Source organism: Tenrec ecaudatus, chromosome 13, assembly GCF_050624435.1.
Source record: "Tenrec ecaudatus isolate mTenEca1 chromosome 13, mTenEca1.hap1, whole genome shotgun sequence".
In the NCBI taxonomy this organism is placed as follows: Eukaryota; Metazoa; Chordata; class Mammalia; order Afrosoricida; family Tenrecidae; genus Tenrec; species Tenrec ecaudatus.
In genome coordinates, this window is record NC_134542.1 from 22476811 (window position 1) to 22503765 (window position 26955).

Consider the following 26955-nt stretch of genomic DNA (forward strand, 5'->3'; position numbering starts at 1 on the left):
TGGGACTTGATCAAGGGCAATGTAGCTGAGAGGAATTACTGAAACCCAAATGAAGGCCGAACATGATAGTGGAACAAGAGGAAAGTAAAAGGAAATAGAGGAAAGAACTAGGAAGAAAAGGACATTTATTGAGGTCTAAATACAGGCATGCACATATGTAGATATATTTATATATAATGATAGGGAAATAGATCTGTGTGCATATACTTATATGTTAAGTATTAAGGCAGCAGATGGACACTGGACCTCTATTCAAGTACTCCCTCAATGCAAGAACACTTTGTTCTAATAACCTGGCATTTTGTGATGCTCACCTTTCCAATATGATCACTGAAGACAAAATGGGTGCATAGCAAACGTGGTAAAGAAACCTGATGGTGCCCGGCTATCAAAAGATATATGTCTGGGGTCTTAAAGGTTTGAAGGTAAATAAGCAGCCATCTAGCTGAGCAACAACAAAGCCCACATGGAAGAAGCACACCAGCCTGTGTGATTGTGAGGTATCAATGGGATCAGGAATCAAAGATCCAGAACAAACAATCATATTTAGGTGAATGAGCAGGATGGCAGAGCGGAGACCCAAAACCCATCTGTAGACAATTGGACATCCCTTACAGAGGGGTAACAGGAGGAGACAAGCCAATCAGGATTTAGTATAGCACCAACAAAACATACAACTTTCCTCTAGTTCTTTAATGATTCCTCCCTACCCCTCACTATCATGACCCAAATTCTGCCTTACAAATCCAGCTAAACTAGAGCATATACACTGGTACCTGGTACATGTAAGAGCTCTAAACACAGGGAATCCAGGACAGATAAACTCCTCAGGACCAATAATGAGAGTAGCAATACCAGGAGGATATGGGCAAGGTGGGGGAAGTTTTGTTAACTAGGCAGGCAACAAAACCAATGCCGCTTCAACAGTGTTCATATGTACAGGTCAACCTCATTATGTTCATCTTGCTCAACCACTACCAGTGACCATTCCACCACCGTCAATAGATGTTTGGTGTTCCCTAAGCTTCCTACCTTCCCTTCTCCCTCCCTCCCACCTGCTCTGGTAACCATAACTGAACTATGGCCTCTGTATACTCGCCTCTTCTAGCTGTCTCCTATGCCATGTGCTGTTTTCCTTCCAAACTCTAAACTCACTGTCATTGCATTGATTTCTACTCATAGAGGCCCTATAGAACAGGGTAGACTGCCCCCGTAGGTTTCCAAGACTGTAACTCTTTATGGGAGCAGAAAGCCTCATCCTTCTTCCGGGAAGTGACTGGTGGTTTCAAACTGCTGACCTTGGCAGTTAGCAGTTCAACACATGCCCACAGTGCCACCAGGGCGTCTCTGCTGTCTTGTCCCTCCGATTATTCTGATGCTCTCTGTTTCTGTGTCCTGACCTTCCATCAGGAGGATGTCTCATTTCTCATTAAAGAGACAAGACATCTAGAGAGAGGAGGGGAAGCTGCAGTTGTGCTTTTGATCAGTTTTGGTTAAAAATTAGAGACAGGTCTTCCCAACTCTACAAATGATAAAATATATCTTTTCTAATGGCTGCCTGCATTGCATCTCCCCCTTCATGCCAGAATTTGGGATGAAACTTGAATAAAAATTGGATAATGAAAAGCAAAAAACACAGTAAAAATCAAACCAGCTAGCAGTTTCCAATCGGTTGTTTTAGGCCTTAAAGTGTTAATGAAGTATACAGAGTTTCCTAGAAAATTCTGAATTCTTGCCTAATTCTCATTTCTGAAAGTGATGATTTTGTTCATTCGTTCCTGTTGTTCTGCTTTGCTTTCTGCCAATGGGTCCACTTTCCCACCAGGAGGATGTAGTCAATGTGGGTCAGTGCCCAGCGCCACCACCAGAAATAATCATGGATTTACACGCAGTAGATCTCTGAGTTCTCTTGGGTCTTTACATCTGGCTACTCTTCCCCAAAGTTCTGTTTGCTGCTGTGGCTGCTGTTGTTAGCTGCCCTCCAGGCAGCCCCTGAATGGTGACCACCCCGTCCACAATGCAACAAAACACTTCCGGTCTTACACCACCACCACCCCTACAAAAGGTTGTAGAGTGGACTGTTGTGGTCTGTCGGGTTTTCAATGACTGAATTTTAGAAGTAGATTTTGAGGACTTCCTAGTCTGTCTTAGCTTGGAAGTTCTGTGGAAACCTGGTCAACACCATAGCAACACCCACGCTGAGGGGTGAGTGGGTGTTTTTAGAACTCTCTCTAAAAAGTGCCACTGCCTCGTTCTCTTCCATCTCACTCACTGCCAAAGGGTGGATGCCAACTCATAGTGACCCCTGAAGACAGGGTAGAACTGCCCCTGCGAGTTTCTGTGACTGTAATTCTTTATGGGAGTAGAAAGTCCCATCTTTCTGCTACAGAGTGGCTGGTGATTTTGAACTGCTGACCTTGCAGTTAGCAGCCCAATGCATATCCACTATGCCACCAGGGTGCCTCTTCTATTCCATAGGTACTACTGTTACCCTCAAGGAGATCCTGGTGGCACTGATGGATAAGTGTTGGGCAGCCAATTGGGAAAGCCAGCAACTCAAACCCACCTGTTGCTCCACTGGAGGAAGATCAGCCCGTCTGCTTCTGTAAAGACTGACAGCCTTGGGATGCCTATGGGGTAGCTCTACTCTCTCCTGCAGGGTCACTTTGGGTTCGAGTCAACTTGAGGACCAGCATTTGGTGGATGAGAAGACTAAGGCACAAGGAGGTTGAGTAACTTTCCCAACAGGCCTAAGAAAAGCACAACACGCAGCACGATACTTCTGCACTCACAAGCTTTATTCAGTCTTGCCCTTCCTAGTTACATTCATTGACATGCTCTCCTATAGTATCATGTGTGTTCCCAGAATTGGAGAACCCCAAACAAACCTTGATGCCTTCAGTGACTAATGATTACTACCATTCTACGTGTGCTGTACCATTGCTCCAGACCACACAAAGGGACACACACATACACACATTGGGGGTGGGGTGGAGTTTATATTTGGAGACCTCTCTGAAACAGGAACTTCTGGTTGCCTTGGCTACACACAAGCCAATAACTATGAGTGTCCTGCTCATGAAGGTCAGGGGAAGCCCAGAGCCGAGAATGAGCATGGTGCTCTTGTGTTGGTCACTCCAAGTGTACTGTGGGAGGAGGTCCCGGCCCCTGGCTCGAGTCCAGGCCTGGAACTGTGGTGTTGTAGCCAGAATGGTTTCTGAAAATGGTGGGTTCTTGCTGCCATGTGCCCACTGCTGGGCCTTCCCCTTGAAGTCTCTCTCCCCTGCCTTAGTGGAGAGAACCACTTCCTCCCTATCCCTCCTACAACGATGCTTTCACAGCCAATTAAAATTCTATTCCATTCTCAGCAAGGGAGCTGGCAGCCTTGGGTCTCCCCAGCAGGATGAGCTGACTGCAATTAATGTCTCTTCTGGAGACTGATTAGCTAAGAGGCGGCCAAGATACTTATCCTACCTCCAAAGCCACCTTTAAGTTAGGAAAAAGGGGTTTCCAACCCTCCATCCAGAGCCATCGCTTAATGCCCATTAACCCTTTATATTTCACTCATGGTAGTGAAGGTGAAGCTGGATCTAACAGCCACAGAACCATCTCTTAACTACACACTTCTTTGAATAAAAGAATGTGAGATGCGCTGATTCTTTCAGTCTCCAAATTCCAGGTCATTGGAATGAATTGAGGGCTCACTTTGTGAAGCACTGGCTAGGATTTGGGGATTCCACAGAAGCCGTGGGCATAATGGTTAGTGTTATTGTGTGGGCGCTTTGGATATAGGAGCAAATCTGCAAGAATGATTCATCGAAGGCAAAAAGAGGAAGTCCAATTGGTGGAAAAGAAGAGACAGAAGCAGATACATACTGCATGTCTATTCTGTGCCAGGCTTTCTCATAGGTATATTAGCAAGAAATCCTATCCAAAATTCTGCATGCTTACCAATATGAAGATTCACACTCAAAGAGAGCCAGCAAGTCAGATGACCAGGGCACTGAGCTACTGTGACATTCATTTTGTGAATGTCACAGATTTTAAAAAATCATTTTATTGGAAGCTCTTAAGATATTATAACAATCCATAATTCAGTTAGATCAAGCACAATTTTACAGTTGCTACCACCATCAGTTTTAAACCATGTTCTTTCTTTTTGAACTGTCTGATATCAGCTTCCCCTTTATCCCTTCCCTCCCACACCCTGCCCCCTAAGAGCCCTTGTTATTATATTATATTATTGTAATTATTATTTTGCCATATAGTAAACCACCTAGTGTATCCGCTCACTTGCAGTTCTGTTACTCGTTCCCCTTGAGTGGGTTACACATCGGTGTTATTAGCTGCCCCGCCCCCATACTCTCAGGGAATCATTACTCCCGTTACTGTTTCTGAGGGGTTCTCTATCTTGGCTTTCATGCATCGAATGCTCTTAATTATACACAGGTCTAATAAGATTAATGATTTAAAACAAAAATCATAATAGTAAGGGGAGGAAATATTAAAAAACTGGAGTACAGTTATGTGTTTTCTCAGTGCTATACCACACCCTGGATATATCATCCCTTCCATGTGACCGTTCTGTGAGAGACTGTCTGATTATCTTACAGGTGGGTTTTGGCTCTCCTCTTTGTCAAATCCCTTCACGTCAATTTGAATGTTTTTGAACTTCTGATACTTATCCCCATTGACACCTCATGATCACTGAGGCTGGTGTGTTTCTTCCATGTGGGCTTTGGTGCTTCCTGCTAGATGTTTGCTTGTTTTAACTTCAAGCTTTTAAGTCCCAAGATGCTACATCTTTTATAATAGCTAGGTACCATCAACTTTCTTCACATTTGCTAAGCCACTTTCTTTTAGTAAAACTTTCCTCTCGGTGACTCTGGTGTAGTCCCTGTCACTTGCTTTGGCCTATAGGACATTAGCAGACATTGGCAGGACATTTGTAGAAAACTGGAAAGTACTTGTGCATTGGATTCTTACCCTCCAGGATTGTTGAACTCTTCTACCATCACGAAAGGGAGCCAGGGCCAGCCTACCTGCCATGGATTGCAGCCTTGCAAAAATGGGTCTCTATAATTCTCAGTGGTTTGCCAGTTATGTAGTAATGTGATCGTGCCCAATGATGCCACTTGGCACCATCAGTCCTGATATACGGAACGCAACACCCTTATTAGGTCACAGCCCTGAGCTGATGTGAGGGGAGTTTCCTCAAGGAGTAATCTGCGTCTCCTTTTAGTCTATGAGAAATTCTAGGAGAGAGAAGGGAACAGTGAAGAGGGACCTCTTACCATGAAGAAAGAAGAGCTGAGAGCAGAACTCAGTTTTGGGGTCTGGGCTTCCTGTACTGCAAACCTCCTCAATTCAAGGGAAGATTGATGTCAAGACACGATGGAGACTTCCTAAGGGTGCTGGGCCCCACCGATGTAGGAAACAGCCAAAGGCTTTCCCTCCGAAAGGGCAGAGAAATGGCTCCCCACATTCTGACTTCTCGCATCCTGAACAGTGACAAAACGCATTTCTGTTTGTTAAAGTCATGGCATTTCAGTCACAAAAGCATGAGGTAACTACAATGCAACTGAAGTACGAGAAGAAACGGGTCATCCCTGCTGAGGCCTTCCCATGTCAGCCAGCCTGAGCCAATTTTCCGATGCTTGAGTGAATCCAGCCAAGTTCAGCCAAATCTGATCAGCAGGATTATCCAGTCAACTCATCGATTTGAGGGAAATAATAAATGGCTGTTATTTTAAGCCACCACTTTTGGGGGTACATATACAGGAGCAGAGCCCGCAGCAAGGACCCACTGATAGGATGAACACCAGAAGGGGCGTGATCTCAAAGCCTGTGTGTTGTCCATTCATGGGAAAGGCTGACATTGCAGCAGGGAGGATGCCATTTGGATCAGGTAGCTTTTTCACTCAAAGTCTCCAAGCCACACCAGAGGAGAAGAGTGTGGGTTCCAAGACAGGCATGTTGACGTGTTGTGGGGGCAGTTACCTTGCTCATAGCTCTTAAAGGCGCAACCCCCCCAAAAAAAAAAAGGCGCAACCCTTCAACTGTATAGTGTCTTGGCCCGTGTCTTAGCTTTACCGCTTCCCACCGCAAAGGCTGAATGAACTATACTGAGATGTTTGACAAGAATATTCTAAGTCGTACCTGTCATGTATCAATTCCCTGAAGAAGAGACGTCCCCACGGTAGCCAGGCTAAGGTTCCGCAGCTCCCCCTCTGCCAGAGGCTCACCGGTTCTTTCGTGGCTGAGTTGCTCCTTCAAACTGCCTCGGTTGTGTTGCTGCTCACTCTTGCCTTTCCCTGCCCACTTCTGCAGCCATTCCCTGCTGCTCCCTCACAGTAGAAACGAAACAGCCCACTTGCATCCTGGAGCCTCCCTTCTCAGGGTCACACCTGTGACAGCTGTCACACCTGTGGTGAGTTGCCGGTGAGAGTGAGGAGAAAGGACCTTGGCTATGAGGTAATAATAGCAGATACTGACACTCCAATGACGTGGATAGAAATGAGGGTAATCTTGCTAAAGCCCAGTTTTGCGATGTGTATCCACAGCCTTAACAATGTCCATTCCCTTTGGCGTGGCACTTCCTTTCCAGGTCTGCCTTCTAAGAAAATAAGCATGGGTGTAAAGTTTGGCTTTCAAGGATGGTCTTTGCATTGCTGTTTATCATAAGGAAAACCGGGGAAAGAACTAAAAACGTTCATTAATAAATATGTATGGCATGGCTCTATGGACCCACTAGGATGACAGTCCCTATTAGAAGGAACACTGCCGAGAGCACCTTGGAGCACCAGTCCCTGCCCAGATTCATGGTCATTTCTTTCACAGGTTCCCAGCCTTTGCTCCTCTCGCTCTCTGCAATGTCTGCTTAAGGCTGTGTCTTATGTGAGGTTGTAGAAGGACAGGAGATAATGAAATTCAAAATTAATTACTAAGATGGGCTCACAATAGTGACTATGAGAGTAGATTACTGCACCATTCATTGAAAATGGTATTTCCATCTGCAAGCATCCCTTTGACGTGGCCAAATAAGGATGGTAAATAAACAAACAAAGACCAAATATTGTTTTACACCACGGGGAATTTCTTTTGCCATAATGTGGCCTGAAAACTTAAAGGTAACAACAGGCTGATCTAGGGGAGTGTGTGTGTGTGTGTACTTTTAAGATATAATCTTTTCCCCCAGTCTCTGGACATGCACATCCCTTACTATCTTGGCCTAGCAGGAGAATTTCCTTTAAAAGCTTAAGAACAGTGGTTCTAATGCTACGACCCTTTAATACAGTTCCTCATGTGGTGGTGACCCCCTAATCATAAACTTATTTGTGTTGCTGCTTCATCACTGCTATTTTGCTACTGTTATGAATCGGGAAACCCCTGGGAAAGGGCCATTCGACCCCCTAAGGGGTTGTGACCCACAGGTTGCAAACTGCTGCTTAAGAAGCTGGTGAAGGTCTAGAGAGAAAGTGATTGAAATGATCAAGGACAGGAGAAGAGACTCTAAAATTAGGACTGTCCCCTAGATGATGGCCCCGGGAACAAGACTTTTTTGCAACCACGAACTAAGAGTAAGGTGAGGGAAAATGGACTTTGATCTCCAAAGAGATCATGATTGAATGTAGCCAATTGTGATGGTCAGCTTAACCACTTGTTGGTTGAGAGAAGTCAAAGGGAGAGTCACAGCAAAACAAAGCTGCCCTATTTTGCATGGAATCCCCACGTGGTGTGCAGTTAACATGATTGACTGCTAACAAAAGGTTGGAGAATCAGCTTCACCCAGAGATCGCTCAGAAAGAGGCTTGGCCATCCATTTTGGAAAAATCAGTCCGTGGAGCCCCCAGGAGCCCAGTTCACTGTGACACACCTGAGGCCACACATGACACACGTGAGTTGTAGCTAACTTGTGACACACATGAGGTGCAGGTGACTTGTTGGCCCCAGGTGGTGCTAAACTGCTACGTACCAGCCACTGGGAGTGTGCGACACGTAGACCTCGGAGCCGTGACGAAAGTCGATCATCTGCCTGAGCGTGGGGAATCCTCTCCTGCTCTGGGAGGGGTTCACGAATTCCTGAAATGGGTTCCCCATAGTGACTATGATAGTAGATTGCTACCCTCTTCATTGAAATGGTATTTCTGTTCTCAAACATCGCTCTGGTGTGGCCAGGTAAGGAAGGTCCACAAGCACCAACCAATCAGACAGGGTTGGACACCATGGGGAAATTACACCCTGGGCAGCTGGGTGCAAACCACAGGTTGACCATCCCCCCCACCCAGACCCAGAGTGTAGCGGGCAGCAGCGTGACCTTGCCTCGAGCTTGGCCTTGTCCTGCATTCTTTCACAGATGGATCTGGAAGGGGACACTGGGAAGCTCTCGGGCTCCTCCCCTCCCTGGTCTCTTCATGACACACCAGGGGCCCACGGCTCAGGGTTGGGACTGAACGGGATGGCCCGAAGAGGGCAAATTGTGAGAACTTTCGAAGACCAACCTCACTCCCTCTGCCGCCTCAACTCAGGAAGGATATGGGATTCTCTGAAACAGAACGTACCATTGCCAAGATGACGGAAGTTTCTGGCCTCTCGGAGCAGCTTCCCAGAAGCCTGGAGTCAACAGACTGGAGTCTATTCCTGTGCTGTAGTCCGGAGCCAGGAGTTCAGGAAGAGTCCACTTCCGGGGCTCCTTTAAACCAGTCTCTGGTTCGGTATCACCTGGTGACCAGGGTGCCCCATCCATGCCGCAGGGAGCCCCGAACACGAGACTTGGGGGCCGGTCATCTTATCCTCCTTGTGCGCTGGCCTGGAAAAGGCCACGGCTGCCCACGGCTCCAGGCCCATTCCATCTAAAGAGAGTCGTCGGCCCAGATCCAAACGTGACGACGTGCAGGCCCCATCTTGGGAAAGAATCGACCTCGCTCAATGTCGGCGGCAAGCGCTTTGTACAAGGAGCAGAGGACATGAGAGAGCACAGTGGTTGCCCTGCCCGCCTCACCGCTCCCTGGTGGGCTCGTTAGTGTGCAGATTGTCGCTGCTTTGCCCTGCTTGTCCTGTGTTTTCAGGGGCAACACCAAGCCCCGAGTTGGCCCCACAAGACGCAGCCTCCTCGCCTGGAAGGTGGAAAGGAAAATGAGGGCTGTAAACACCCCCCAAAAGAAATAAACCAGGGCTCTGAGCTGGTTCTCGCTGGTTCCGGCACAGCCGACAGTACTGTGAAGTCAGACCAGACCTCCATGTGCACAGTGTCGGTATACCAGAACGATGACCAGCGAGAGGAGCTTTGCAGGTTGAAGGCCCGGAAGGAGAGTCAGGAGAAGCATGAGGAGCCCTTTGGGAGCGTGGATTACTGCCGGGCCTGCGGACAGCTGCGGACCCTCTAAGCAGCCTTCTTGGAGCTGGCACCATTGTTCACAGCATTTGGGGGCTTCGTGTTGCGCACGCGGCTCCTCTGCTCGAAGAGGGCGTTCTAAGCTTCTAGCAGGACACTGACCAGCCCTTTCCCTGTTCAGGCTCTTGGTCTAGCACACTTCAGGCCCCTTCTGGTGGTGCTTCGTCAGCCATGACTCAACTGGGAAGAACCAGTTTTGTATTAGTCTGGGTACTTTAGAGAAACAAATCCACAGAATCTCATGTGTAAGAGAGAGTTTTATATAAAGGTTAAGTGCACATCAAGAAATATCCCAACCCAGTGCTGCCCAAGCCCACAAGTCCAACATTAGCCCATATGTCTGACACCAATCCACAAAGTCCTCCTCCAGCTCACAGAACACACTATGGCACCTACTATAGGAAGAAAGCCGAGTCAGTGAATGTGTAAGCATCTCAGCGCTGGAGGGGTCTCCACACGGCTGCTCCAGCACCCAGGGCTGCATCGGGATAGGTCCATGTGGCTTTTCCTTAGGGATGTCTTACAGGAAGTGAGTCTTGCCAGCTGAAGCAGGGAACTGGCTAAGGCAGCTCCACCCTGGTCTGATCATCACAAAGCAAGAGACTCGAGAACTAGAAAGGCGAGGCTCACTGAGCCATTTATCTCTCCACCCTTCAATTAACCCCACATGTGTTTGTTGGCCAGGTTGGCACAATATACTTTAACTATCTCAAGTTCGAAGGCCTGGCATAAACGTCAGGTCAGTTTGATTCGGGGCTACTCTTGTGTACAGAGTAGACCACGTTCCAGAAGATTTTCCAGACTGTGACCTGTCCGAAGCAGATGGCCACACCTGGCCTCTGAGGGACTCTAGGTGGGTTTGAGCCTCCAGCCTTTCAGTCAGGAGCTGAGTGCTGCCCTGATAGTGCCACAAGCTACCACCTAATAGCTTTAGCTTTATCCCTCTTTCTGGAGGTTGGCACGTGTGAGGAAAACAGGTGTGGGGAGGCTGAGATTCTCAGTAGAGACCGAGGTGGCAGGTAAAGCCTGTTTTGTTGCCCACTCTCACCCCCACCCCTGGGAAATACCAGAACAGTTAGCAGAGTCGGGGACCTTGTCCTTCATCACCATATCACCAGGTTCCCAGGCATCTTCTCACAGGTTTCAGATGGAAGAGTTTTATCTCCAAAGCCACAAAGGGAGGTGCTTGGTAAACAAGAGCAGAGGCACCTGGTCCACAGAGAGCCTGCATCCTCTGCCTACCTGATTTTTTTTTTAAGACATGAAGAACTGAGCAAGGAGAGATGGGCACATAAAAGGCAATATGCACACTATAATGAGCACACTACGTGTCGGCAGTGTCCTAAGCACTTTTCCAAAATGTGGGATGCCGTTTAATCCTCCAGAGGAGCTGGTGAGGCAGGAAGCTTGTGGGCGCTATTTTACCTCCGAGGAAAGCTGCACTGGCTCATACAGGTCTGGCCGGCAGCAGATCAAGGATTCTAAACTGGGCTTGCTGGGGCCACAAGCCCCATGACCCAGGCTACACCCCACACAGGTGCCAGGTCCTTAGGGCACCCCCTACCCACATGCATACGCACAGTAACTGCAAGGTGGGAGAGAGGCAGCCAGCAAAAGCATCCGAAACGCTGGTTACATCATGTGGCTGCGTCTCTCACCTAATCCGGGAAGGAACCAGGAATTAAATCCAGCAGCTAAGCTTGGCACACGATACCCCAAACCGCAAACTAAAATCACTGCCCCGGAGTCATTCCAACTCCTGGCAGCTCTATAGGACAGAGGAGAAGTGCCCAGTGGGTTTCTTAGGCTGTACATCTTTACGGAAGCAGAAAGCCTCAACTTTCTCCCAAGGAGTGACTGGTGGGGTCAGCAATCCTTTATCCCACTAGGGTTTCTCCTGATAAGTGATCATTACAAGTTGGCCATAGCCCTTCTGTGTATCTTTATGTAATTAAGTCTGAAAGTGATGTTGGAAGCAAAAGGTTTGCTAAAGACGAGCTGGTCTAAGGCTTCACAAAATGAGTAAGTCCCAACCTTTGCATCCAGAGGTCAAGAATGAGTCCACATGGAATCAGAATTTCGGCTGCACAGCCTAGAGCTTTTACCATTCAAAATTTTTATTTTGAGAGAACATCTCTTAAGCCTTCAACAGGCTACGGACAGACAACTATAGAGACAGATCATCTAGAAGAGGGAGATCATCAACACGGTCATAATGGTGCTCGAGGGTTTGCTGAGAAACAACAATGAAAGGGAGATGGAGGTCAAAGAAAACCGTCACAAAAACACAGTTGGTGGCAGATCAATACATCCTAGTTACCTGGTGGGACTCCTGAAGTGGGACCAGGGCTGTGATTGTGACACAAATACCAACTTAGACAGAAATGCTTACAATTGGCCCAGGGGCTTCCCTGAGGCAATCACGGCCTGGCTCATGATCATGTGATCCTAGTACAGTGATCTCCATCAAGGCCACTCCCAGACAAGCCCTGAAGGGGGACTGACCCTCCCTGGGTTGACCAGGGGAGAGAGGCAATCCGCTTTCCAACAGACTCTGTCAGAGGGCAACACAAGTTCTTTAATCCACTTTAATTAATCCATTTAATCCACATGGCGACTATATAAATGGATTTGGGACTTTGATTGTTATCCACAACCTTCTGCAAACTGGGTGCTCAGAATTTAAGCTCTAATACAATTCAGTCCTCTGATCGTGGATTTTATTTTTAATAGTCCTTGGAAAACGCAGGCTGGCGTGCTCCCTCGGTAGGGCCTTAGCTGACACCTTACTTAGATGGCTGCTTGCTTTAAGACAAACGTTAAGACCCCAGACAAGAGATGGCACCCCCTGACTTTCTCACCACTCGTTGCTATAGCACCCACAGCTTCAGCGATCCCTTCATGGGGCAGAACGAGAGCAGGTCCACATCATAAGAACACATTGTTCTTAGATTAAACCTTATGATGAAGGGTGAGCTTCAAGGTTTCTGCCAGTTTAATAAACTAACAAGGTGTATCACATATAGATTAGTTCTAGAACCAAGTCCTAGGGAGCTTCAGCCCAAGATCCCTCCATGAGACAGCAACAGAACTGGGCCTGGCACCCCCGAAATGCCTTCCTTTTTCCATTGTAGGAGTCTGCCATGACATAGGGTTGGTTCGAAGCACTTAAGGCAGTGGGTGGGAACATTTGGGAAGTAACACCTCACAACACTCGCATCTACTCTCCCCTAAACACACCACAGGATACATTAATTATGGTGACTTTTTCAGAATTCCATCATTATCCCTTCTAATAATATGTCAAGGGTTTTGCAGGACTGACACTGAGTTTGCCGCTGCCAAGGTGTAGGAGCATGGAGAGCTGACCCTAGTGAGCAAGTGAGGCTTCGCCCCTTGACTTGCCTGATTCCTGAGGGGGGAGAACATGTTGACCCGACCACCTTGGAGTTGGCAGGCTGGGACTTTGGAAGCAGGCCCAGCCTGCTGTATGCAAATGGCCCGTTTGGGTCCATCAAGGTTAGTGTACATGACGTATTCCTATAGAGCCAGCCTGAGAACCTCGCAGCCAGCACTCAACCTTGCCTTGTAGTTCTTTGGTAAAGAGGATGGTGATGGTAATGATGAGTTTCCCAGGATGATAACCGGATGGAATATTGTACACTTAGGTCGTTAGAAATGCAGAGATGATTCTGGATACGCACATAAAATATGACCTTTCCGCCAGCCCTCGCATGGCCTGGTGTGTTTATTATGCAGATCATGTTTGACTTCACAGAATTGGATGTTATTTAAATTCAATTATTGTGAGGTTCAGTTCTTCTTTCTAGTACCAGTTGAGTAAATTTAGAGGCAGTTAGAGCCAGTAGATAACATTTGTCTTATACCAGTTAAATTACAAAGCGCAAAGCACTGCAGGAATAATCAAATAATTATTGTGAAATGAAAGAGAGAAAAGCATGGTTTGGAAGGTTTGGTTTGGCTCTGTGTGTGTGTTTGTTTTCCTTGTCTCTTTCTGCATTCTTATTTTTTCTTTTTTAGTTGATAAGCAGGAAAGCTGAAAATTTTTCCTCTCTCTCTCTCTCTCTTTCTCTCTCTCTCTCTCCGTGTGTGTGTGTGTGTGTGTGTGTGTGTGTAAGCTGCTAGTATGAGAGTAGAAAGAGAAAGAAATAATTATGTGGTTAATTGGATTTAGTGCAGATAACTACTGCTCATTAAAGTCTTAAATGTTGCGGGGTTTGTTGTTTTTTTTTCACTCAGTAATAGTTGTTTTTTAAAAACCAAATTATCCTGTAACGATTCTTTATTTTATTCTGCCAATATTGACAAACTGTGACTGTCTTGGCACCATTTAGAGAGGAAGTGAGGCTGGGCTGAGACAGGACCTGGTAAATGCCATCGATAGATGGTGGAGCTTAAAGGATTGGCTGACAGGACACTAGCTAGAAAACAAAGAGCTGCCCACACACAGCCTGACACAATATGCAGAGAATTCAGAATGGCTCATCTGTATACAATAATGGATTCTAGGGTCATGGAGGGGCTTTGAAGGCCATCTTGCCAATACACCTGCCTCCCATAGATAAGACCAGAGGCTGACTTTACCATCCTCTGGGCAGGGGGAGTCACACCCTTTCCTAGCCCTCTCCCCTTGCGGGCAAGGTCTTTACAAAGTGCTATTTTTCTTGACCCTGATACGAGGATGCATTGACCTCTTCACAGGTAGTCAGGAAACCATCACCTGGTGCCCTGCAGTCAGCAGATGCTATAGTCTTCTGCCCCCACCCCAGCTGATTCCTCCTGTTTATTGGCTCTATTTCTACATATTTTTTGCTTCCACCAGCCCAGATCACAACTATACCAATAGATGGTCAATATCACAGACCAGTTTGTATCCATAAATTCTGGGAGGATGTCTTCCCATTAACAGTTTCCTCAGATCTATGGAGTCTACAAAATGGTACAGAACTGTTTTTTCATTTCTTTTTCAAGCTAACTCTCCATCTTCAGAGGGACACTTATTTTCTTTGGCCTCCTTTATTCTCCTCTGCAAACCCAATGAACCTTTCCCTCTCCTATCCCATTTCCTCCTCACCCCAGTACTTACAGGTTCCAGCTCCACCCTGTCAAGGAAATAATTCCTTATCGAGGCTTTAGATCCCCCCAAGGCAGTGATTCTCAACCTTCCTAATGCCGAGACTCTTTCATACAGTTCCTCATATGGTGGTGATGCCCACTCATAAAATTATTTTTGTTGCTACTTCATCACTGCCATTTTGCTACTGTTATGAATTGGGCAACCCCTGTGAAAGGGTCTTCCATCCCCAAAGGGGTCATGACCCACAGGTTGAGAACTGCTGCTCCAAGGTCTTCACGGTGATGCATCTACCACATTTGCCAGCATGTACTGTTCACTGTATGCCAGGCGTGGTGTTAAATGTTTGTCCTTAACTCATTCCCTGCCACTGAGTCTCTCTGACTCATAGAGACCCAGTAGGACAGGGAAGAACTGCCTTGTGGCGTTTCCAGGACCGTAACTCTTGGCAGTAGAAAGCCTCATCTCTCCCCAGGAGCAACTGGTGGGCACCAACTGCCAACCTTGCCATCAGCAGCCCAACATGTACCCCAACACTCCCAGTGCTCCTCTATTCTTACTCCATGCCAAAATTCACTGCCAGGGAGGCAAGGCTGACTCACAGGAACCCGCTGTAGGTTTTTGAGACTGTTTTTGGGAAAGGAAAGCCCAGTCTTTCTCCTGAGGAGCTGCTGGTGGTTTCAAAGTGCCAGCGCTGACTCGCCACCTAATGTGTAACCGCTAGGCCACGAGGGCTCCTACATCTTCCCTAGGTCAAGTCTTAGGGTTGGGATTTTCCCATTCTATGTTAATAGAAAGGTTACTGAATGCTGCTTACAATCGTGATTGATGATTGATTTCTCTAGGTTAACCACTGGTAAGTGCTCTCCTGGGCTTATTACATCACTCCCTAGACCTCTATCACCTCCTCCCTCATCTTCACTCTCACCGTTATGAACTTGCTTTTTAGAGAAAACGCCAGAAGAAGAATGTCTACAAGTCTACCCCCTTACCTTCCCGTTGCCCTGGATGACCTGTTCAAATTCACAGCACAGGTAGACACACCTTCCCAGGGATGCCAACTCGAATCCCTCCTCACCTTACAGGAGGACCGTTCACTCCAGCATCTCGCTCCAGTTTCTTCGTTTGACATCATTTCTTCCTCCCGAGAGAGCTCCTCTTCTTGTATCCTTTCTCGGAAAACTTGAAAGCGTGATCGCTGCATACTGTCTCTGACTCCCCCTTTGTCCTTCTTTCTTGAAACCACTCCAGCGAGGTGTTCCCTTCTCCCAGTCCACTGAAGTGACCTTTACCGAGGTTTCCCGTGATTGCTAAGTCTAACTGCACGTCGCTAAGTCCAATAGTCCATTCTCAGTTGTCATCTGACTTGACCCATCAGATGCATCTGACACAGCTGATCATGCCTTCTTTCTGGAAACATTCTTGCTTTTTATTCCTAGAGTTTGAAATACTGTATTCTCCTCCTGACTCGCTCGCCTTCCCTTCTAAGTCTCCTCTGCTGGTTCCTTTGCATTTACCTATTTCTGACATTCTTGGCATCTTCCAGGGATTGGCCCTGGTATCATCTTCTTTTCCTCTGTAGCCTCATTGCTTTGGTGGCTTCATCTAGGCTCATGACTTTAAATACCATCTATGCCAGCAACTCTCAAATTTCTATCTTGAGCCTGGGCCTGTCTCCCAAACTCTAAATGAATATATATTACAGTACCTATTAGGAAGTTCCACTGGGTGTTTTATGTTGTTGTTGTTAGGTGCTGTTGCACCAGTCCTACTCACAGCAACCCTGTGTACACCAGGATGAAACACCACCGGGTCCTGTGCCATCTTCACTTCTCCTCCGTTGAAGCCCATCGATGTCAATCCACCTTGTTGAAGGTCTTCCTCTTGATCTGTCTATAAGTGGAGCTCCTGGTTTTCTCTCAAAACTCTGCTCCTTCCCCAGCCTTTGGACTCTCCATCAAAGCCGTCTCCCCTCTCATAGCTTGGGTCAAAGTCATTGACATCATTCTATTCTCTGTTCCACACTCCATCCAACCCATCGGCAAATCTTAACACCCATGCCTTCAACATATCCCTACAAGTTGACCCCTTCTCCGGGCTTCCTCTGGTGTCATGCTGAGGCAATCTGCCATCACCACCAACCTGAACGACTGCAGCAATCTCCCGAGAGTTTTCCTGCTTGTGATTTTTGACCTGTTCTCAACACAGCAGATAGAAGGATCCTGGCAAACATGGTCAAAAATCACATCACTCTCTGCCCAAAACACTCAAAGGATTTTCTGGCTCATTCAGAGTAAGTGCCGAAGTCCTAAATATGTCCCATGACCTTGCCTGAGATGTACTCCGGCCTGATTTTCCTGTTCTCTCTCTGGTTTCATCCCGTGCTGTGTTTTCTCTCATTCCATCTGCCCCAGTCACACCAGGAGCAACTTGGGTGCTCCTAGTGCATGGTAGGCATGCTCTGGCCCCCGGGTCTCTGAACTTGAGTTCTCTCTGCCTGCAATGTTCAGCCTCAGCGATTTGGGTGGCTTGCTCCCTTACTTACTTCAGATTTTCACTCAAGTGTCCCTACTTGGTGAAGACTTCGACAGTCACCCTTTTTCAAATTTCAACCTGTTCCCTCCCTGGATCTCCTTCTCCATTTTCTCTGCTTTATTCCTCTCCAGAGCATTTCAGGTCCTTCTCTTGTACTTGGTCATCTTATTTATTGTCTGCCTCTCCCCACTACAGAATTTTGTTCCCCCCATTCACCCACTCCACATACATGGCTGTATCCTATCATCTAAAATAGAACATAGGAGAAAAATAGAGAATGAAAGAGTGATGAATGGAGCACAGAGATACTAAGAAACTTGCTCAGGATGGCACAGATTAAAAAAAAAAGAAGCCAGACTTTCTCTGGGTCTGTCTGGGATCAAGCTCAAGCCATCTCTGAATTGCTTCTCATGGCTGCTGTTTTATTCATGTCCTTTGTTCTGATCTCTCAGACTGCACACCGCAGATGGGCCTTTTTCTGTTGAACTGGGCTGTACTTATTTCTTCCTGCTCAGTGGTAGGGATCTCTAGTGCCTATGTAGGTAGAAGAGGAAGTCTTTGGTTTTACCTGCTACTGTTATGGCAACCAGGGAACCTAAGAATTCCGGAACCAGGTTTTTCAGATTTTTTTTGTGGGGGAGGGGGAGAGAGTTAGGGAATGAAGCCAATCTACAATACACAGACTGAAATCCTTGAATGGAGGAAACAGCTGGAGTCCTGTACCTGCGGCTTGCTATGGCATTACTGGTGGGGGAGAATCCACCCTCTTTCCCAAAACCAGCCTCGGCCAAGGTCTAGAACACGGTTCTCAACCTGGGAGTCTAACAACCCTTACACTGGAGTTGCCTGATTCATTACAGTGATGAAGTAGCAATGAAAATAATTTTATGGTTGGGGGTCACCACAACATGAGGAACTGCATTAAAGGGTCTGGGCATTAGGAAGGTTGAGAGCCGCTGGTCAAGAAGATCACTTTGTCCAGCCGCCTGTCTCTAGCATGGCCCCATAGATCCATCAAAGAGGCCTGTGCTCTTCTGCTCGTCTTGTCCACAGGAGACCCCCAAGTGTGCTGTGTCCCATGGGGTCAGTCCTGGGTTGGCAGTCAGGAGATGGAAATTCTGGTCCCTCATCCACTTCTGAAGGGTCAGCTTTCTTGGCAAGTTCATTCCCTTTAACCTCTCTCTGGGCTTCGGCTGCCCTATTGTAGAGTGGTAATGGGGCACCGGTAGTTCCTGGTGCCAGGTGCAATTCACCACATGCACAGCCACTAGCCACCTGTCAGTGGAAGGTTGTGCTGCTGTGCTCTTCATGAGGTGTCAGCAGAGCTTCCAGACTAAGATGGACTAGGACTAAAAACCTGGAGCAGTGTCTGATTACCGAGAGAGCAAAGCAAGCACAGGTGAACTGCTGTGCTCGTGTATGATTTCACATGTTTTCACCCCAGCCAAGACTCTGCTGCTTGGTCTGGCTGGCATCTGTCTGACCCCCAATCCCATAGGACTGAGCTACAGAATCAAAGCCTCTTGTTCAGATGGATAGTCCTGGCTGGGACAGATTACCCAATAAGTCAGGCCAATCACTGTGTGCATGCGTGCTCGCTCTTACTAATCTGTAGTGAGTGATCTCACTGGGTACTTTGCCCCTAGCCTGGAGATTTCCAAAAATCGGTCCATGAAACCCTGTGCATCACAATGAATCATCTATCCGAAAACAAAAGCAAAACACAACGATGAAACCAAAGTCCTGAGAGCAATGGGAGCCGGCGTTGTAATGTTTTAGCAGAGGGGCTGGCCCCGTGTCCGGTTCCTGGCATGCATGACCTCATTCCATTACCAACACACCCTTGCAGGAGGGAAGAATTACCACAGCACAAAGACAAGGAAATGTAGCCTCAGCCCCAAGCACCCACTGCCATCCAGTCTAGTCAGGAGTTCCCAGGCTATATATCTTTATGGGAGTGGCAGTCTCTTCTTTCTACCTCAGAGAGGCTGGGAGGCTTGAACCACCAACCTTGTGGTTAGCAGGCCAACACTTAGCCAACAGTGCCATCAGGGCTCCTTGTGAACAGGTAAGCCCATGGAGTCTGTTTGGGAAGACCGACAGCTCCCTGCCTGCAGTGTCCAGTGGGTTGATGAGGTCTGCTTCGCTCTGCCTCAGTCATCCCCAGGGCAATCTCAGCCTGAGAGCTCTGAGCAGATCCGTGAGGAAATATCTGGCGCCCTTTGCATTTAATGAGTCCCTTTGATCTACTGAGTTTACTGAGCTCTGCAGACACGATTCTGATAATCCTATAGGTCCAAAGGCTGGAGCTCCGGGCCTGGCCCATGGGAGCTTCTCCAGGCCCTGGTCCTGTCCAGCCAGTAAAGCCACCTTTTCCTGTGCACATATGACATACCCACCTCTTTAGGAAAAGCAAAACCCAAACCCACTGCCACTGAGGCAATGGGGACTCTTAGCGACTCCCTGTGGGTTTCCGAGACTGCAGCTGTTTACAGGAGTAAAAAGCCCACTCTTCCTCCCACAGAGCTGCTGGTGGTTTTGAACTACCAACCATGCCAATCACAGCCCTATTCATAACCACTATGCCACAGGGCTCCTTCTATGGGGGAAGTAGGAGCAGCTCAACTCCCAGACTGGGTCTATAGTGGGAGCCCTAAGGGAGTGTGGGAGGCCAGGAAGCCCGGAGCAGAGCGGCAAGACCTGGAAGGAGAAGAGGCGGGTCCGACACATCCATCAGAGCTGCAGCTGCAGGTGGGACAGCAGGAGCCAGGGAGCACTGCTCCTATGGGGAGGAGGTGAGAGTCTGATGAGGCTGGCATCAGAGAGACCTGGTTTTCATCCTGCCCAGGTGACAGACTGACTTTGATTTAGTCCTTAACCTTTTTTCTTCAGTAGGGGACTCTCTCACATTGAGAAAAATTGACTCCATGAGGCTTTAGATGGCTGGTCAAGGGCATTCCGTCAAACTTGCAGCTGAATGGCTGTGGCTCATCTCCTCTTCTCTTGCTCTGAAAGACACACAGGTCTGCCCAGTGCAGAAGGGGGCAGGTGAGATTTTTGTGAAACCCTCATTGGTGGAAAAATGACAGTGCTCTCCCCAAATGTACATTTAAAAAATACGAAATTATCTAATACAAGATTTACACAAAACCTAAAGTTCAAATCGCTCCTTTCCGGTTTTACCTGCTCTAAAATTCGAAATATCTTTCTTCCCGAAACATCAACCTTTCTGACAAGCCTCGGCCGAGTGGTTACGAGTTGGGCTCTGATCCATGAATCACCCTTTCTAACAGTTTGCTTGCTGATGGGAACCCTTGTAGCTGAGGGGGTTATACATTGGGCTGCTAACCATAAGATCAGCAGTTCAAACCCGTAGAAGAAAGATGAGGCATTCTGGACCTGTAGAGAGTGGGGATCTACACCATGGCAGTGAGGTAGTTTGCTTGTTTTGAGATTTGTAAATCGTTGCTGCGCCCAGAGCAAGTTCTCAGAGTGTTGCTTGGCTTGTCCAACCCCAGGAAAATGCCCCAGGAAAATGTGGAAGGTCATCCAGGAACAACCAGGTCAGGGGTCCCTTTCTCAGTTTGCCTGTTGGGGCTTGAGGGTTCCCCTGACCCAGAGCCGGTCCCATAGTCCATTCAGAGCCAAAGGCAGAGCCCCCCAGTCCGTGGAGCTTGTGGATGAGGCCGGCCTGCCTAGAGGTTGCTGCTCGGCGGCCAGCAGGGAGCTCAGCCTTTGCTGTCACTCACCACGGTTGCCAGGGACCGGAAGTAAGGGCTCCTACCTGATCGGCAATTTGACACGGCTGCTTAACAACCCGATTAATCAAACCCAGCTCATCCTATTAGAATTAATGAGCCTAGGAAATGCTGCTTTGAATAATAAGGGCTTTCTGCCTCTCCATCACCTCCTCTCCCGGCCTCCGCCCCCCCTTCCCCCTCTCCGGTCTGAGAGCAGCACAGCAGCCGCTCCACACCCAAGGGCTCCAGACAGGCCTTGCTGGGTTCTGGGGGCACCCAGTAGCCTCCCCGAAAGCCTCCCAGGCTGGACGGAGGAGCAAAGCCTCTTATCACATAATGCGGGCATTTGGTCACCAGTGCTGGCCTAAGGGCCTTGCTGTACCACCAGGCACGAGGGATACAAAGATGGGTCTGAGGTTGTCTGTGTGAGGGGCCTAGGGACAAAGGTGGGGGGAGGGGACTTGGAGGCACCACTGGAGGAGCAGGTGGAGAGGCTTGGAGGGTTCCCCAGGTGTGGGGTGAGGGCCTGAACACTTACACGCCAGGTTCCTTCATCTCACACACACACACACACACACACACACACACACACACTTATGAGTGCCAGGCTCTGAGGGAGGTGCTGGGCCCCAAGGTAAGGACGATGGTCGTGGCTCCTCTTCCTGTGGAATAGCCAGGCTCACCCTGTCCCTTCAGGTCATGGCAGGGACCCTAAAGGCAAGGAACCTGAGTGGCCTCTAGGTTTTTCATTTCCTTACTTGTCTTAGCTACCGAGGGCTACTGTGAGAGAACCTGCCACAGCAGGCGGCTGTTCAGAACTGCTAGGTAGTCAGAACAGGGACCAGGGTGTCCACTGGGCATGCGCCACAATTCAGGCTGTGAGCCAGGAAAGGGCGGTACATCTGGGAGGGCCCCAACTGGGCCAGGTGAGCTTAATTCCGCCAATGGGGTCAACCAGTACCATGATCCACACCTCCCAGCGGAGGGCTGAAAAAGCCAGAATGTGAGTCACGGAACTAGAATATGTTCGGTTTCTCAGGTGGAAATGCCTCCATCCTTGGCTTCCTGCGAGAAAGAATTCACTCTGAAGTCTGGTTTGTGGTCCAAGTGAGTTTGATAAAGGATAGAAGTTTCAGGTTTGACACAGGCGCCCTCAGGGCACTGCACACCCTCGCGTGCAGGCCTGAGGCCAGAGGGGACCACTGCAAGGCCAGCCGGGGAGAAGCTCAGCGGGACGGCTGGAAGCGTGGGCTTCGGATTCGGGCTTTTTTCAGCCCTTTGTTGGGAGCTGTGGTCGACAGTGCTGGTTGGCTCCATCGGCTGAATTAAGCTCACCTGGCCCAGATTGGGGCCCATCCCATGTACCTCCCAACTAGGTGTACTGTCCCTTCCTGTCTCGGAGCCTAAAATTTGGAAGATGCTCAGTGGACATCCTGGTCCCTGTTCCGACTGCCTAACAGAACTTCATTCCAGAGGCTTCCAGTCTGAATGCAGGGTGTCAGCTCCTGGGGAGGGTCCTTCGTTGTCTATTTCAGCTTCTTGTAGCTGCTGGCAGTTCTTGGTGTTTGGAAGCGTATAGATCCATCTGTGCTGTGTCTGACTTCATTTGGTGTCTCCTGCCCCTCCTCCCACATGGATGTGTGTGTGTGTGTGTGTGTGTGTTTGTGAGAGAGAGAGAGAGAGAGAGAGAGAGAGAATTCTGCTATTTTTATAACCCAGAAGTGATTCAGTTTAGAACCCCTTCAACTGTGATAGGGCCTCATTAATAAACATGTTTCTGGGCCACAGATAACACACCCACTGGGGCAGGGATAAGAATTTCAATATATTTTGGGGGGGAGGGTGTGTGTGTGTGTGTGTGTGTGTGTGTGTGTGTGTGTACACCTTTCAAGCCATACATGATTCAAACCAAAAATGTGTGTTGTGTGATTTTGGGTAGGCACTGGGGAAAGAGTATAAAGGCGAATCCCACCTCCCTCTTGCCTTCCAGGCCTCCTCTGGGGTGGGGGTGGGGGCAGACAGACACTAGAACAAGCCCTTAACAATGAGGGGTGAGGGTTCTAACTCAGCACAGGGCGCTCACTGAGAGATGAAAACACAGACTTGAACCTGGACAAATCAGGGAGGAGGGGCACTGGAGCCAGCTCCAAGTCAGAGCAGCAGCTGGACGGGGAGAGAAAGAAAAACAGAAAACAAAACACCAAAAGCCAAACCCTGTTGCTGCTGAGTTGGTTCTGAGTCTACAGGACAGGGTAGAACTTTCCCCCTCAGGGTTTTTCAAGGCAGTACGTATAGATGATAGATGATAGATAGATAGATAGATAGATAGATAGATAGATAGATAGATAGATAGATAGATAGATAGATACATACATAGAGGAATGTAACAGCTAATTAGCCCACACAACAGTCCCTGATAAAAAAAATACATCATGCTTGGTAAAACAGTGGCTCTGTGAGAAAGAGGAAGACCTTCAATAAGATGGATTAGTCACCCACAGGTCAGGAGCTCCTGAGCTTATTTATTTGATGTTGGAAACAAGGAAAGGGGAACCCCCAAATTAGGAGGCCTTTGTAACCCAATGGCCATTTCTCTAACACAGTAGGGTGGGGTCCAGAGACAGGAGCTATGCACGGTGTCCCTTGGGTCTCTTTAGAGTGGGGAGGGGGTGGAAGGGGGGTGAACGGAAGGATGTTGAGAGTTGGAGAAGACAGCCATGAGGTTGGGGAGGCCCATTAGTTGATGTCTGAGCCTGTGTGAGTTGGGCCCTGAGTTAGGAGGGGAGACAGGCTCAGTGAGGCACTTTGGAGTCACCATGCCAGGAAGCAGAAAGCCAATTTCCTGTCACAGTCTTCTGGAGAATAAGCCCACTGCACCATTCACTCACAAAGGCTTTGAATGCTGACACACCAGCCTCAGTCAAGGTCGTTGCTGCCCTGTGTCCAACTTCCGGGCAGGCCTTTCCAGTCACTCCCAGCCAGGCTCAAAGTTGGTGTTACAGGGCATGGACTTTACTGGGGATGTCTGCCCAGCTTTCCAGGTCTCTGGCTCAGCCTGCTCCCAACCCCCACTAGCGGGCTGGGTCCTGGGGTGGCAGGCTCCCCAGAGGGGATCCCAGTGTCTTAGCCTGCCTGCAGAGGACCACAAAGGCTCCAAGGGCCTGTGGTTGCATTCACTCCACCGGAGTGAGTTCACTGTTGATACAGTAGAACCCGAACTCAGCTGGTGGATAGGAGTCAGCATCAGTTGTGAGTATGGCTGGTTTGGGTTCCCGTTAGGGTTCCACAGCAGGCTGGAGCTGGCGGCTGCCCCCCTTTAACCAGGGATGCGTTGACTCCTCTCAGCTCTACTGCCTCTCTTAGTTGATCCACCCCCCACCCCCACCCCCGGCCAACTCGGTAGCCCACAGCCAGTTTTCCACGAAGAAACCTCCCTCGTTTTCACAGACCCCCCAGGATGCAGGCAGCACAGGAAAGGCTGTCCTGGACTTACAGCGAGGGAGCTGGGGGCTCAGAAGTGGGGCTGCTGGATTCAGATGGAAGGGGCGCCCCAAGGGCATGGTGTGCCTTCTGCGAGGCTTGTGGCCCGGAGCTGGGCGGGAAGTGGGGGGTGGGATGCGGTTTAACCGGCTGGGCTCCAGGCGCTGGGCCACCCACAGCCTCGGGGGCCTAGCCTCACCGCCTCTGCTCTCTCCCCGCAGGGCGAGCTGCTGAGCCCATGCCGCTGCGACGGGTCGGTCAAGTGCACGCACCAGCCGTGCCTCATCAAGTGGATCAGCGAGCGCGGCTGCTGGAGCTGCGAGTTGTGCTACTACAAGTACCACGTCATCGCCATAAGCACGAAGAACCCTCTGCAGGTACCGCGGGCGGGCTGCCGGGGGGGGGGCGGGGGCAGGGGGTCGCGGGGCTGGCCCCCACCGGCGGCGGGGAGAAGGAAGGAGCGGGACCCTTTCTGTTCTCTATAGAGACTGGGATGGGGCCCGGTGAGAGAGGTCCCTACAGAGAGGGAGGAATGGAGGAAGGGAGGGGGAGGGCAGGCTAGACAGGCAGAGAGGCAGGCTAGGGAAAAAGAGAGAGGGTGGAAGGGCCAGGGAGAAGCTCTGACGGTCAGGGTCACGCGAAGGACTGGAAGAGGAGAAAGGATAGCCAAAAGTACTTCTCAAACTTGAATGCGCTAGTAACTCCTGGGAGGGACCCTCGTGGCGCAGCGGTTAAAGCAGGAGGCCCCAATCTGAAGGCCAGTGGTTTTCTGAGCAATATGGAGGGCAGTCCGCTTTCCCGAAGATGTAGTCTTGGAAACCTTGTGAGAGCAGGGGACATCCTACCCAGCCCTTGTAGGGTCACTGAATCGCAGTGGACTCCGGGTCATGGGACAAGGTGTGGATCATGAGACCCCGCCTTTCCAAGAAGCTGCCGGAATGCACCTGATGCTGGTCCATCCCTAGGTCTCCATCTGAGTGGCAAAGGACAGAGAGAGAGATGAGAGGGCTGCAGAGAGGAGAGGGTGGGAATGATGGCTGGGAGGGGCCAGGCCTGGGAGAGTGCCACACTGTCTGCCTCACAGATGCAGATGGGGCTGGATCTGCTGGCCCTCAGGGTTCCCTTTGCCATGTCACCCCCAACACCACCCTTACCAGTCTCTCCAAACTATACAGTTTCCCTGTGAAGGAAGTGTATACACACACACACGCATGCACATACAGTAGTTTGCTTCTGAAAAGACCTCTGTACCTCTGCATATGTAAAATTAGCCAATTACCCCACCCCAAAAAACCACCCAAACATAAACCCATAAGATAACCCCAAATGCCCACCCAGTGGATTCCTATTCATAGTGACCCTATACAAGGTTCCCCAAACTGTCATGCTTTCCAAGAGCAACTCACTTCATCATTCTACAGAACTGCTGGTGGATCTGAACCACCTACCTCGCACCTCGCAGCCCAGTCTCTAACCCACAGCCCTACCAGCTCCTTGATTATGAGGCAGGCACTTCAGCTGGTGGCAGTTGTCATTCATCTCAGAGGGAAAACGCCTAGGAGGGTGGGGTGGGTTGGGGAGTGGGGCGGGGTGACATAGTGCTAAGGCAGAGTCTCTGATTGGAGGGGAGGCAAACATCTCCAGAGCTATGTGCGTGCAGGCCAGAAAGAGGGAGACAGACAGAGTGAATGAACCAGGATAGGGCTTGACTGATGGTGTACTTCCGGAAAGTACCTGAAAAGCCACGGAGCCATGGAAATGGTCTGTGTATCAAGAAGCCCAGATACAGCGGTGAGAGCAGTGATACCAGGAGGGTGGAAGGAAGGTGGGGGTAGAAAGGGGGAAAGAATCACAAGGACCTACATATATAACCCTCTCCCTGGGGGATGGACAACAGAAAAGTGGGTGAAGGGAGACATCGGACAGTGTAAGACATGACAAAATAATAATAATTTAGAAATTATCAAGGGTTTGGGGAGGGATGAGGGAGGGAGGGAGGAAGGCGGAAATAAGGAGCTGATACCAAGGGCGCAAATAGAAAGCAAATGTTTTGAGAATGATGAAGGAACAAATGTACAAATGTGCTTGACATGAATGGATGTATATATAGATTGTGATGGGTTATATGAGCTCCCAATAAAATGATTTTTTTTTAAAAAAGAAGTGCCACCCCTATCCACTCTCTCATCTTAAGTCTTTCATTTCAAGACCTTAAAATATCTTGAAATAGCCATGTGCTGAGATGGCTGAGTCCACACAGCTCCCATGGGCATCAGCCAAGGTCTGGGGGCTTGACCCCACCCATTCCTTTTCAGCTGACTTAAGGCTTTGAAAAAGTCAGCTCCCTAACCCTCTCCCCTCTCACCTCTCCAAAGAGCCTCCAGGAAAGCAAATATCTTCCCCTGACGCTTTCCTGGGTGCAAAAAGAAAGTGTATCCTCATAAGAATGGTAAGCACGTGGCAGGATTGGGAACATTGGCCTAGCGGGGTGTGCATTGGACTGCAGTTCAACCCACCAACAGAGCGAGATGAGGCTTGCTACGTCTGTGAAGTCAGTCTCAGAAGCCCACGGGGGCAGTTCTGCCCTGTGCTATAGGGTCGCTCTGAGTCGGGATCAGTTCAATGGTTTTTTTTTTTCTTTTTTACTTGGGACTGAGTTTATTCTCGAGCTCGCCAGGCCTTTGGCTGGACTTCTACACCCTGCAGACTCC

General features: G+C 49.1%; 1 protein-coding gene across 1 annotated transcript in view; it reads left to right on the plus strand.

The window, feature by feature from the left end:
• Nucleotides 1–26955, plus strand: part of MARCHF4 (membrane associated ring-CH-type finger 4) — a 116742-nt gene that overhangs the window by 63313 nt on the left and 26474 nt on the right. The window contains exon 2 of the mRNA XM_075530248.1: nt 24466–24621. Coding sequence (XP_075386363.1) covers nt 24466–24621 — 156 coding nt within the window. The remainder of the gene's footprint in view (nt 1–24465; nt 24622–26955) is intronic.